Source organism: Petaurus breviceps, unplaced genomic scaffold (genome assembly GCF_028583685.1).
Source record: "Petaurus breviceps papuanus isolate PSGF00001 unplaced genomic scaffold, PetGlider_PUasm1.0 90847, whole genome shotgun sequence".
In the NCBI taxonomy this organism is placed as follows: Eukaryota; Metazoa; Chordata; class Mammalia; order Diprotodontia; family Petauridae; genus Petaurus; species Petaurus breviceps.
The window spans coordinates 24,996,251-25,009,782 of record NW_027187360.1 but is presented as its reverse complement, the minus strand read 5'-3'; the positions used below and the strand labels follow the sequence as shown (position 1 = coordinate 25,009,782).

The 13,532-nt window shown below is 40.6% G+C and overlaps 3 protein-coding genes and 1 long non-coding RNA gene across 18 annotated transcripts in view; 1 reads left to right on the top strand and 3 right to left on the bottom strand.

Annotated features, from left to right (window-relative positions):
- DNAJC5 (DnaJ heat shock protein family (Hsp40) member C5) overlaps window positions 1–1,038 on the bottom strand; it is a 64,212-nt gene extending 63,174 nt beyond the window's left edge. The window contains exon 1 of one of the 2 annotated variants that reach the window (XR_011165348.1): window positions 885–1,038. The gene's annotated coding sequence lies outside the window, so the exon portion shown is untranslated. The remainder of the gene's footprint in view (window positions 1–884) is intronic. The other variant, XM_069072674.1, reaches the window with a different exon arrangement.
- The window catches only part of PRPF6 (pre-mRNA processing factor 6), a 324,132-nt gene that overhangs the window by 286,586 nt on the left and 24,014 nt on the right, over window positions 1–13,532 (bottom strand). The window lies entirely within an intron of this gene.
- TPD52L2 (TPD52 like 2) overlaps window positions 7,276–13,532 on the bottom strand; it is a 28,778-nt gene continuing 22,521 nt past the window's right edge. For 6 of the 14 annotated variants that reach the window (XM_069072660.1, XM_069072662.1, XM_069072665.1 and 3 more), the window contains 3 exons: window positions 11,941–11,982; window positions 9,969–10,017; window positions 7,276–9,158 (listed from right to left, as the gene is read on the bottom strand). In XM_069072660.1, the coding sequence (XP_068928761.1) occupies window positions 9,063–9,158; window positions 9,969–10,017; window positions 11,941–11,982 (187 nt within the window). In that variant the 3' untranslated portion in view covers window positions 7,276–9,062. Of the gene's footprint in view, window positions 9,159–9,968; window positions 10,018–11,940; window positions 11,986–13,532 lie in introns of all 14 variants that reach the window. The other 8 variants (XM_069072659.1, XM_069072664.1, XM_069072663.1 and 5 more) reach the window with 2 other exon arrangements.
- Window positions 10,487–13,532, top strand: part of LOC138149540 (uncharacterized) — a 7,751-nt gene continuing 4,705 nt past the window's right edge. The window contains exon 1 of the long non-coding RNA XR_011165349.1: window positions 10,487–10,597. This is a non-coding gene — a long non-coding RNA (uncharacterized lncRNA). The remainder of the gene's footprint in view (window positions 10,598–13,532) is intronic.

Below are 13,532 nucleotides of genomic sequence, written 5' to 3'. Positions count from 1 at the left end.
GACCAAATCCAAGGAATCACCTCCCTCCATTCTTAATCAAGTCTTCCCAAGGCCTAGCTAATACCTCTGAATCTTCTAATTCCCAGGCCTGTCACTATTTCACAGCAGAATCGTCCCCAAAAGGCTGACACTTTTCCCCATAAGGTTCCACAGGTTCCCTTCATGCCCCCATTTCTATACCCCTCTTTCATTACTTCTTTTAACCCCCTATCCCCAAGGGTGCCCACTACCTAGCCACTCCTTACAGACCCTCCTGGTTTAAGGTCCCTCCTCCTCGTTTCTCCCACCCACCCATTAAATTCCCTCTCCACCACTCACTCCTCTTGCTCAAGTATCGCATCCCCTGGCGGCTTCCCCTTCGGTTTCTCCGCCCCGCTTCCCCTCCCCCCACTCCTCACTACGGTGTCCCCTCCCCCAGTTTCTCCCGGCTCAGGTTCCTCATTTCCACGTCCCCCCAAGTGTGTGTCCCCGTACCCTAGACCGGGAGTTCCGACCAGTGCCTGAGCCGGTGCCCTCCCCTCCCGGCTGGGGTTCCCAAGTCGGCCCGGGTCTCCGCTAGAACCCTCCCCTCTGGCCCTCCCCCTTTATCCTTCCCCACCCCCGCCGCGGGGGTCTGCTTGCCCCAGGCTCCTCCGGCCTCAGCTGCCCTGGCTCCCCGCCCTTCCCCCTCTCCCGTGGTGGCGGTGGTGGCGGCGGCGGCGGCGGCGATGCTGCGGCACCATCTCCTCTCCCCACCCCCGCCGTCCGTGGCTCCATCTTGGCCTTCCGCGGCCCCAAGGCTGGCGGGCTACGCGTGAAGGAGGAGAGGGAGAAGCCGGGCCTGGGCGCCGGCGCTGGCGCCAAGAACAGGAGGCCTGGCCCGGTCTCTCTCCTTAGACGCTTACCTGCCCCGGCTAAATCTGGCCGGCCGGCTCGGCTCGGCTAATCCGTGTGTGCCTCCGGCTCCGCACCCGGTGCTGGGCCTGGGCCGCACTGTCTCCACAGCCGGTGACCGCTCCTTCGTGAGAGCCTGGGCGGCGGCGGCGGCGGCGGCAGCAGAGGGCGCGGGAGCGGCAGCGACGGTAGAGGTAGGGGTGAAGGGGGCGGGGTGACGGGCTGGAGGAAGAGGAGTCGCGCGCGCTCACGCAACACGCCGCCCTGCGTGCGCGTCCCCAACCCCCCCCTCCCCTCCCGCTCGAGAGCGCGCGGCAGAAGGCTTGGGAGAAGGGGGAAAGAGGAGAAATGCCTCTGGGGGTGGGCGCGCGCACGCCGTGCGGAGTTTGGCAGGGCGTGGGAAAGGGGGCGGGGCTCGCGGCAGAGCATTCCCTACGGAGGTCTCCCCTCTCGAACCGACGCCGGCGTGTCTCTCTGTCTTCTCTCAATCTGCCGTTTTCTCGGAGGAATAAACGAGTTTTTACACATCCGCAGCCGTGAACCGGTGGCCACCAGCCTGCACCAGGGTTGGGTCTGGGAGGCCACCTCTGTCCATCTGTCCAGGGCAGCAGCTTGTGGCCCCCGGCAGAAGTGGGGCTGAGGCTGTGGCTTCTGGGCGGGATCGCGGCAGCTTCTTCCACGTGGACGTCGGGCTCGCGTCTCTGGCCTCGGGCCGGCCTCCTCGGGCTCGCGGAGTGGCCTTGGCCAGCCCTGGCCCCTCCTGCTCCCCCCTGACCCCTCCTGCTCCCCTCGGAGGCCCAAGGCGCGTTTCCACCGGCAACTGAAGACCCAGGGCAGGTGTCCCGTGAACGCTCCAAGCAGCTGGAGAGACCCGTTCTGTAGATCTGAGTGGTAAGGATAACGCCCCTAAAGGTTTCCAGGGCTCTTTCCTCGTGACAGCCCGGGGCAGGAATTGGGGGACGGGGGCGGGTAGGGAGGAGAGTGTAGTCTCGTTTTACCAGTGAGGAAAATGAGGCTTAGAGTTGAGACTTGGCTAAGGTCACAGCTACTAGATGTCAGAGCTGGGAGAGAGGTCGTAACTGACCTGCTTGCTCCCCCAAAACTGTAGGACAGATTTTTTGTTTGTTTTCCCCTCAGTAAACCATACATCTTCTGGAAATAAAGCTTATGAAGTGACCAAAGGGCAACTCTTGTGATCTTGAATGTTTACAGGTAACTTTTACTTTCTCTGTGTCCTTGAGCCATTTAATTCGGCAGCGACTTATTAGCTCCTTTTAGGCTCTACGTCTGTTCAAGGAAAGGATGAAAAACAATCCCTTCTCACGAGAATAAGTATAATACAAAGTAAAATATATAAGAGGAAAGAGTCAAATAAGTACTCCAATAAAATTTGCAATGAATGCTTTCAGATCACGGCTTTGTGGAGATGTGAGCCGGTACTTGAAGATTATTTCATCAGGTGGAAATAAGGCAAGTGCATGACAAGGATGAGTGGGAATTCATTTAGCCTGTTTTCTCTATCTGTAGGATGGAGGGGTGAGACTTGATAAGCTCTAAATCCTAATAGATAAGATTAATGATACTCGATTCTGATTCCACCTTAGTTGAAGCTGTAGTATATGGTGTTTAGGGGTTGGAAGGTCAGACCTTTGAATTTTCAATTATAGAGGTAATCATTTGGTACCCTCAGAAAGAAATCAGAAACTGTCAAGTTTCAACTATGAATTACTGTGAAAAAAATTTAAGTTAAATGTAATTGCCTGTAACTTACTCATTTTTGGACTACTGAAGCATTTTCCTCCCTTTGCTTGTAGAACATTTTTAGGATGTGTTTATATATCCTAATTAGGAATAAGCTCCATACATTATTTGTCATCTAATTATATGACCTTTGGACCTGGTTCACTCTAGCAGGCTCAGTTTCACCATCAGAGTGACTACATTTAAGTTTATTATTATTACTCAAGTCAAAAAAAGCAGCAGTTTGCAAATTACTTGGGACAAATAATGGTCATGCTTTTTTGCTTCTGCTAACACTAGGTTGACTCAGTTTGAACTAGGTTGACTAGGTTGACTGACCCTGACCATAAATGAAACCAGACTGAACTGGATTCTCTACTTTTAATCTTTTAGTTTTCTAGTCACTGGCCAGTGGTGCCAAATATGTTTCACTGCCGTCTTTTGTAGTATTACTTCTGTGGTTAAGAATGGATGTTGTGCTGAGGACATTCAAAAAAATGCAGTTTATTTTATTTTTTGGAGGGCATTTGGGGTTGTGACTTGCCCAAAGTCACAAGGCTGGCTAGTAAGTGTGTCAAGTGTCTGAGGCCGGATTTGAACTCAGGTCCCCTGACTGGAGAGCCAGTGCTCTATTCACTTCTCCACCTAACCACCCCCCAAAAATGCAATTTAAAGAGCAATTCAGTGACTAAAAAATATTGATTACTGTTGGTGTAGGGAAGTCAAGTCTTTCAAGGATCATTAAAGCTCACAATTAAACAGGATCAGTTGTACTAAAGCACAAAGGAAAGTTTGGTTGAAAACAAATTGCCAATAAACTGACAAACTTGCTACAAAACAGCCTAATTAATCCTCAGAAAACAAACAAAGACCTTCAGAAGGACCTGGCAGCTGGAAAGACTGTTACTGATTCCTCTACCATGTTAACATCAGCTTCTTGAAGTTGAAAGAACATCAAGACCAGTTTAAAAAAAAAAAAGCTAACCATTGATATAAAGTTAAAAAAAATACTTGTCATAGGAAAAGCAATATAAAGACTGGAGTACTAAAAATTGGAAAATAGGTAATTTTTACTGATGAAACTCATCTTTTTTCATTCAAAGCTACTCCAAAACAGCTGTCAGAAGTCTAGGTGAGCCTATAAAATGCTGGGCATCTTCATCAGATTATGAAACATTCACAAAAAAAAGTTTTGGAATTTTTTATTTACCGTGGACCTGGAAGTCTTTTCCCCAATGAACTCTTGTGAATATACTGATATACTGAAAAAGAAGAATTGTCCTGGAATTACAGAAATTCCTAAATGGACATAAATACTGCAAATATTTACAGATACTGCAAGAAGACCATGCATCATGCCACACTTCACGAAAGATTAAGAAATTTATCCAAGAGATAGAATTAACATGCATTAGTAGTGTGAGAACTCGCTTGATTTAAACCCCACTGAAAACCTATGGGCTATAATCAAGGCTAGACTTGGAAAAAGGTAATATTTGTCAAAGGTAAGCTTTAATATTCAATATGGTAAAAGTATGGTTTGATAATAAATTAGAATGTCAGTCTTGTGAACTCAGTGCTGAGTTGCACAAATAATTTCAGTAAAAGGACATATTGCCTATTAAAAATGTAAAGATGTAAGATTTATGTTAATAAACTTAAATATTTTGTTTTGTCCCAAGTAATTTGAATACTTCTAGAACCATACGGAAAGGTTCAAAGTATTAGACAGCAAGAGCAGTAATTCTAAGAAGTCAGTTTTTACTCATACTATCTCATTTGTAAACTCCATTAACCAGGTTTTTTGGAAATACACTTCCAGCAAGTATAGACAAGGATCTTAGCTGAGCCAGGTGGTGTTTATTATATCATTTCCTTCTGGCAGTTGATGTAGCTTTAAAATCCTAGATGCAGATCCTAGTGCTGCCTTTTGAAGATTATTTTACACCTACATTTCATGCAAAGAAATGCTCCTCCTAAAGACTTAAACGAACTGATGCTGAGTGAAGTGAGCAGAACCAGAACATGTACATAGTAATAGTAACATTGTTTGATAATCGACTATGATAGCTCTATGATGATCCAAGACAATTCCAAAAGACTCATGCTATTAGATGCTGTCCACACTCCAGAAAAAGAACTATGGAGTCTGAATGCAGATTGTAGCATGCTATTTTTGTGTCTTTTTTTCCTTGTGTTAATGTTTCTTCTTTTACAAGATGACTAATATGGAATTATGTTTTTAACATAATTGCACATGTATAACCTGTATCAGATTGCTTGCCATGGTTGGGGGGGGGAGGGTAATTTGGAACTCAAAATCTTATAAAAAATGAATGTTGACAACTATCTTTATATGTCATTAGAAAAAATAAAATACCATTTACAAAAAAAAAATGCTCCTCTACTGGCATATTGTTTCAGCTTTTTGACCTTTTGAGCTTGATATATCAAATTGCTCCCCAAATGTGTTAGTTCTTTGATAACAGGGATTGCCTCTTTTCTATTAGTAGCCCAAGCACTTGGCTCAGTGATTTGCATGTAGTAGGTGTAAGCAGGAACACCCAAGTTCAAATCCAGTTTCAGATACTTACTAGCAGTGGGAACCTGTGTAAACACTTCTATCTGGCTTAGTTTCTTTAATTGTAAAATGGGGACAATAAGTGACTACTTTTCAGGGTTGTTGTGAGGATCAAATGAAATATTTATAAAGTCCTTAGCATAGTGCCTGGCACAAAGCAGGTGCTTAATAAAATACCTGTTCCTTTCCTTTCATCTTTGTCAACCACATACTATACAGAATTCTCTTCCGTTCTGTAATCTAGCTCCTATCTTTGGGTGTTCTGCCACCATGCTATTTCCTTCACTCTCACTTGTCACCTCAAAAAGGAAATTAGGATTACTAACCTAGTAGATAAGGGGGTTATATTTGGGGCACAGCTTATGTGAAGTCTGATAAAATTTTTTATGAAGTATACTATTCTTGTGGAGAAGCTAGATTAGACATTAATACACTCAATTCCAAAGAATAGTTTTTCATGGTTCAATGTCACTGTAAGGAGGTCTCCAAAAAGGGTTGAAGTTACATCATTTTACAGAATCAGAATCCTGAGCACACTAGGGATTTGTACCCAGTCTCAATGATTTGGTTAAAGGCATAGATGATATTCTCGTCAAATTTGTGGATCATACAACAGTGGATGACAGCCTCCAAAAGAATTCTGAATACTACAGCATTGAACTAAATGTAGTAATATGAAATTCAATAGTGATAAATCTAAAGCTTTGCATTTAGGTACAAAAACTCAAATTCACAAGTATAAAAGGTAGGAAATTCTGAAAAAAGGGGTTTTCAATGGTCTGCAATTTAAATGAGTCAACAGTATGATGTGGCAGTTAAAAAAGCTAATGGGAATGGATGCATTTAGGATCTAGCTTTCAGGAACAGGGAAGCAATAATACTGTTGTTATCTGCCTTTGTCACACCTCTCTGGAGCACTGTGTTCAGTTCTGAGCACTACAGTTTAAGAACTTTTATTAGCTGGAAAATGTCCAGAGGAGGGCAAGGTGATGATGATGAAAGGCCTTGAGTCTATGATATATAAAGACCAGTTAAAGGAATAGGCATGTTTAGTTAACTGAAGAAAAGATTGGGTAAAGAGGGGGTATGTGATAGCTTTTTTTTTCCTTCAGAGTATCTGAAGTGTTGTCATGTAGGGGAGAGATTAGACTTGTTTTATTTGGTCCCAGAGGGCAGAACTAAGAGCAATAGGTAGAATTTGCGAAGAGGCAAATTTAGGCTTAATGTCAGGAAAAATTTCCTAACTATAAGAGCTGCCCCAAAGCGGAAGGGGGTACCCTGAGATATGGTGGGGCCCCCTTCCCTAGAATTCTTCAGGCTTAGACAGGAGAACCACTTGTCAGCTATCCCCTGAGGTCTTTTACAACTCAGATCCTGTGATTCTGGGAGCTGCTGTTCAGGAAAAAGTCATATTTCTGGGCCCTCTCTAATACATCCATCTTCAGTTCCAGTAAAAGAGGAAAGCAGTTTAGGAGAAGCAATCTAGTGAAAACTATAGATTATAGGACTATAAAATCATGCAATTTAGAGCTGGAAGGAACCTTAGAGACCATCTTAACCAAAAGTTGGATAACCACTTGGCTGGCTATGTTGTGAGATTCCTTTTCAGTTACTGGTTGGACCAGGTGGTTGCTAAAGTCTCTCCCCACTATGCAATTCTTTGATTCTTATTCTTTAATACTATGAACTATTTTGGGCCATTCATCCTGCATTTGAATGAACTTATACATTACAAGAAAGTTATAAAGGCATGTCAATTTGGGTTCAAGTGGTTGCAAAATTCAATTGAGAAAGTACATGAAAACCTTTTCAAACTTAAAAGTATATAAACATGTCATCTATTATTGGGAATCATAAAGTATTCCTAATATCTTAAAATAGCCATATTTAAGAACTATTCACTAAATCTTCACCTGAATAACCCAGTTACATTTGTAGCTTTATAATTTGGAAGATTTTAGCCTTCATAACAGTAACACAAAAAAGTTGGGCACTTGATCATTAGTATTTCTGCTAAAGGTTCAGAAATTCAGATCTCCCCCTGTAAAACAATGTTTAAACAAGCTATCATACAAACTCAGTTTTTTTTTACCCTGAAAGGAATAATTTATTGACAAATACCCAATATCCAGTTTAAGGAAAAGAAAGATCAATTCCCACCCCTTCATCTTCCTTCTCCTTACTGTTCCCCAACAATTTCAGCCACAAATAATAAAATCTGATAAAAGGTCACGACACACTATATTTCCTACTGCATCTGCCTCCTAACATTGCATGGAATGCAGCCCCTAGGACTGATAGATAGATACTGGTGTATCAGAACTTGCTTCTCTAGAGTAGGGAGAACATTAAGGCTGAACAAAATAGGGTCAACCTTGGGCTGGAGGGAGTATTCCTTCAGCCAGCGAGATTTTATTGATATGTATAAAAGCAAACAGATTTTAATCCCACTGCTGAGAGCCTATAAGGCACAAAACTTCACCCTCAAAATCATGCCTCACATCAGGCAAGACAATTGCCATGAGAAATAATGCCCCAAATGGCATCATTTTAAAAATGGAAAAAAAAAGTCTCAGAGCTTCTAAGAAATATTGATATTAGGAAGTTAACAAAATCCCAAGGCAGATTCCTACTAATTCGAATCAACTCTTTCTACCCATCTCCAGCCTATCTTGGGGGAAGGGTCCAGTCCTACTTCTCATTAAGTCTTTTTTGAATTTATACCTACTGTAAACAATGGCAGGTTCAGATATACTGACCAATAATGTACAATCATTTGGGCTTATTCAGAAGTAAAATAGCCAGGACAGGGGGATGAGCTGTTGTCACTTTAAAGTTGCTTATGACAGAGATTTATCTCTCATCTGGTTAGGATATTCCTTGCTGTCTAGAAGCCTTTGAGCTTATTAGCTAAAAGCAGGAACCTGCAAGGAGCTGCTGCAGCAATTCAGAGGAGAACAGAGAAGCAAGTTTCATACACTCAGATGAACTTAGGGAATGAGCTAAATAAACACACAAACTGGCACAGGCATGCTGCCATGAGGGTTAAATGCAAAACCACACAGTGCTCAAAACCCAGCTTTAGAACCTTCAATTTCTTTATATAAAAAGATTATAAACAAGTAAAGCATAAGGTGATGTAAGGCTTGCATTTCGGCTTCAGAGTTCCAAGATAATATTTCCCTAATGTGAGGCTAAAGCTGCTTTGCTTCATTTTGATTTTTGAAAAGTCCACTGCATTTAAAAAATAAAGATTTTCATTTTGTTAAAGCTTGAGCATTAGTGTAACAACCAAGCAGCTGCTAATTAGTCTGCTTTCTGGAAGGCACAGAAAAATGGACAGTTCCACATCCTGACAATCATTTTGGGGGAAAAAATAATAAGCTAATTAGAATCTCCTAGGTTACTTCTATAAGCTTTTAGAAACTGAGGGAAGGTAGAAAATAAACAACATTTTCAAAAAGTTTGTTTCATAATTATGCTTCTTTCCACTCCCAAACAGAAATCTATTTGGGCATTCAGCTAAGCTATAGTGTTTTCCAAATGCGAGTTCATGCTTTGGCTTGTATACCCAATGAGGAAGTCCTGTCCATTTAAATGCACCCTCCCAGGAAGAATAGCACAGTGATACATTTCATCTATAAACTTTAGTGTAAAATATCTGTGTACAAAACTTTTTGTGTTCTCTCTTTTACTCAAATCCAGCAGCAAGTGTCTATATATGTATGGATATGAATTCTCAAAACTAGACTCTGTCCATTTCCTGGTTTGAACTGTAATTATATTGGTTTTCTTCTGCAGAGCTGCTCATGACAAGTTGAGAGGGTTCTTGAACTCGTCATGTGGCAGAGTAAAGCTCCAAAGGGATCTAGAAAGGAGGATGATCCTGCAGAGGTTTATCGCTGCTTCCTGTTGGTGAAGGAAGGTTGTCACTGCCATTCTCCCTGCCACCAACGACTTTGGACTGCAAAGGGGAAGAGATAGAAAAAAAATGTATCAGAGCAGTAGGACTAAAGTGGATATATGTCCTAAGAACTCTGGTCAATGCAATGACCAGTCCTTACTTTAAAAGACTAATAATTATGCCATCCTCCCAGAGAGAAGGCAAACTGCAATAGAAGGGCTAAAAGAAGTTGTGCATTTTCAGACGTGGCTGATATGTTCTTGTTTTTTTTTTTTTTTTGCTTTTTGGAGGGCAATTGGGGTTAAGTAACTTGCCCAAGGTTACATGGCTAGTTTTGTGTGTGTGTGTGTGTGTGTGTGTGTGTGTGTGTGTGTGTTTACTCACTGTGCCATCTAGCCACCCCATATGTTGATTTTTTTTACTTGATTATACTCATTTGTTAAAAGGAAGATGTTGGAGGAAAAGTGGAAGGAAGAAAGATGTTAATGGGAATTAACAGAAGAAAAAAAGAAAGAAAAGGGAATCAATAAAACAAGTTCAGAAGGAAATAAGTTCAGAACGGATATTAACAGGATAATTTTCCTATGCATTAAGTTTAACATATAATTTAACAACAAACTACATATTAGAAGTTCAAAAGTTTAAAAATATAATTAAAACATAATAAACAAAGCTTAAAAATTTGTGTATTGAAATGTTTGTATTGATAATTAACTTCATAATAAAAATATTTAATTTAAAAATAGATATATGTCAAAAATGCACTCAGGATAGGTACTGAGTCTCCTCTTTAGATTATACTTTTCTGTTAAGTGGCTGAACTTAATCACACAAAACTGGAAAATAGTAGATTAGTTATAAGTGATATACCTTTATGGTCCCAACTCGATCTTCAAAAGACTTGAAGGTTGCAGAGTTCCTTTAAAGAGACAGAGGGTATATCAATGCTAAGGAGCAAGTGGTTGTACATATAATCCTTCACCTGGAAAAACTGCCTCTGGAGAGAGGCCTCAATTAAAAACATCTCCCTGGGCTCCTGACAATAGCCAAAGTCAAGAAACAGATATATAACATGACCAATTTGGCCAGCACCCTTCACTGTTGCTGTTATTTCCTACCTCAGTGACCTTACCCAACATGTACTGCATGTCTGGAATGTATTCCCTTATCTCTACCCAAATAATCCTTAAATCCCTTCAAAGCTCAGTGGAAATGCCAGCTACTCCATGAGAGCTTTTTCTGGTGCCCCTAATTATTAGCATTGTCGTAAAATTACTTTGTAGAGTATTGTTTACTTGTATACCTGTTGTTTCCTCCACCCCCTTTCCTTTCAATATAATGCATGCTACTTTTGGGCAGAAGCAACTCATTTTTGTCTCTGTATCTTCAGCACCCTGGATAGTGCTTCACATTTGGCAGCCATTTAATCAAGGTTTGCTAAACTGAAATGAAATCATCAGTGACTTCTTTGAATGTGCTTTCCACCCAACAACAAGATGGTAAGATGAAGAAATGATCTCACAAATTTCTCCTAACACTCTGGTTCTCTCTTTTGCATCTTAAGTTATTTGTGTACAGATTTTCTCCCTCCCTTAGATTTTAAATTCCTGGATGACTGGAACTAAGTTTTGCTTCATCTTTGTATCCCCAGTGCTGAGCAGTTCCTGGCACATAGTAGGTATTTAGCACATCTGTGGACTGTGTCAAGTAAAGATATAATGCAATTATAAATTACAACTGATCCATAAAACAAAAGGCTTCTTTGATGAAGTTTACACCAATAATGTACAATCTAATCTTTAAAAAGAGATTATCCTACACAGATGACAACTGTGGTTTGAGTTTATCGGCAGATAAGGGAGTATTTGGCTACAAGCATGTTTTCCCTTTATATAAGCATGTATTCATGTCCCAACTTACTTTATAGAATCAAGATAATAGGAATTCAAAGCTGTAGGTTCTTCATCTTTCACAAAAATTACTTAAATATAGAAAAAAAGAAGAGCTGCTGATAATGAGTAAAGAAAGAGATAAAAGAGAAGAGGCAAAGAGAACAGGCCAGCCAAATTGCTCCAATATGAACTTATTTTACACAATTCTATTTTCTTCAAATGAAACCAAATGTGACTATAACGTCTCAGGGCAACAGCTGGTTTACAGGAAATTCAGGATGTGAATTCTGAACCAGATTTTACTAGTGGTCACAAGGAGTTTAAAATACAAAGAGAAGTTTATTAAAGTTAGTTCTAGGGCCAGTAGAGAATACTCAACACAGTTTAATACAATGATAAGCAGATTATGTCTATAGTGATTTTAAAATATTCCCAGGCCTCCCCCATCCAGGCTCAAATAAAACAATTCCACATAAATAGTTCTGGTGCTACCTGAAGCCAAAATATTTAGTTTACCCATTTCTGATCTCCCTGGCAAAAAGCCACAGTATGTGGCGAAGAAAGGTCTACAGGAAGTAGCTCTTTGGTGTGGAAGACTACTATCTGATTAGCCTAACAAGCTAGGCAGCCAGTCAAGGCTCCTTAGGGTCTTTTCACAAGTACAATATTGCAGCACTGTTTGGCAGAATAATTTTCTCTAGAGATTTAATTAAGAACCTCATACCCAACCACTAGGCTCTTCCTTACCAACCCAAGGAAGGTCTTTTTACATCCTGAACTTTTAGGGAGCTGAGGAAGACTGAAAATTATGGTGGCGTGGTGGAAAGGCAAGCAATTAAAGACAAGCATCAAAGGAAAAAAACTCTATTCTTGTATCCCCAATCCCTCTGTGTATATTCAACACAAACACCCATATTCTTGGTGAGTAACTGAGATCATTTATACATTACCTCATAGCTGGCATACTTATTGAATGACGAATGGAGTAGCTGCTACTTGGAAGCATTATAAAAGCAAAGAAGGAAGTAAGAATTAATAATGAAATTCAGATAGAAATTGGAGGTTCCTAACATTCATGGGATATTAAACATAAGTGCACAAAAATCCTGCCATAGAGAACGCATAAGTAGATGCATCTTGATTACTGTTATACAATACAACTTGATGGAGTTGTCAACTACACAAATGTATTAAGAGCTCCTTCCACGATGGGAATGAAAATGTTTCAGTTGATACCAAACTCTCTCTCTTTGTGTTTGATCCAGTGCAATCTATTCCTTTACTGCTAGCTTCCCCCTGGGACTTCAAAGGGCTGGTGAGAAGACTTTGATATTATTCAAGAAGTCCAATTTGAGAAGACTATGCTGTAAGAAAAAACTAACTTCCAAAATCTTGTGGTATAAAAAATCTAAATATTTCCTTAACTGATTTTCTGTAACAGTTCAAATAAAGCAGTGGCAAAAAAGAATTGAATAAAGCTAAATAGGTCAAAATGTTCAAGTCCACAGTGTGTTTTGTATTTATAATTGGGATATCAAAATATAAGGAAGAAATTAGTTAGGCACAAATAGCCAACCTGTCTGTGTTTGTTTTTTAAGCTCAGTTTTCTTCTCAACATAGAATGCCAGCAGTAGAAGTAATATCTGACTGGATCTTTTCTATGTCCCAGTGTAGAAAGAGCTCCTAAAGTGTTGTGCACTACATGAGACAGAACTTAATTTGAAAAAAAGAGGCACACTTTCCACATGAAAAAGTGTCTTCAGCACAGGCTATACTGTTAACTCAAACATACTCCCCATAAAATATGAACAAGATAAATGAAATGCTACTTAAGATGTATCTACAATGCAGCTAGAGACTTCAAGGTTTGCTTTTGTCAATAAAAAAAAATACAAACTTCCTTGATAAATGCTCGTTTAATTTAGATGAAGATAGTCATACAACAAAACTTACTCTAAGGACTACAAGAGAGGGAGAATGCATATCTGTTCTACATCTCTACCCATGGAAAGCTTTCACTGATGCGCTCTGGTGATACCTCGTCTATGAAGTTCACCCCAATTCACTCAACTCAAAATGTTCTCTGCTCATATTCTCTTATGGTATTTTGTTCTCCTTTGTTCTTATCATAATCTACTTAGAACACAGTGTACCTATCACATCCTTTTTAATGGATTGTAAGCTCCTGAAGGGCAGGGAATGTATTGTCTTTCATTTTTACATCTTCCCCACTGCAAATAACAGGCACTTAAATGTTTGTTGAATTGAGTTGTTTTTCAAAAGAAAAGGAAAGTGGTGAACAGGTATGAGGTAAACAGCTCCAAGAGCTGCTAACGGAGAAAATGGCACAAATTCTAAGAACTATGAAAATCCTTACTGAAAACATTGCTGAAGTAGAGAGAGTGGCATAGTCTGGGAGTGTATAGGACAGATATCCACACACACAGACACACAGACACACACAGACACACACAGACACACACAGACACACAGACACACAGACACACACAGACACACAGACACACACAGACACACACACACA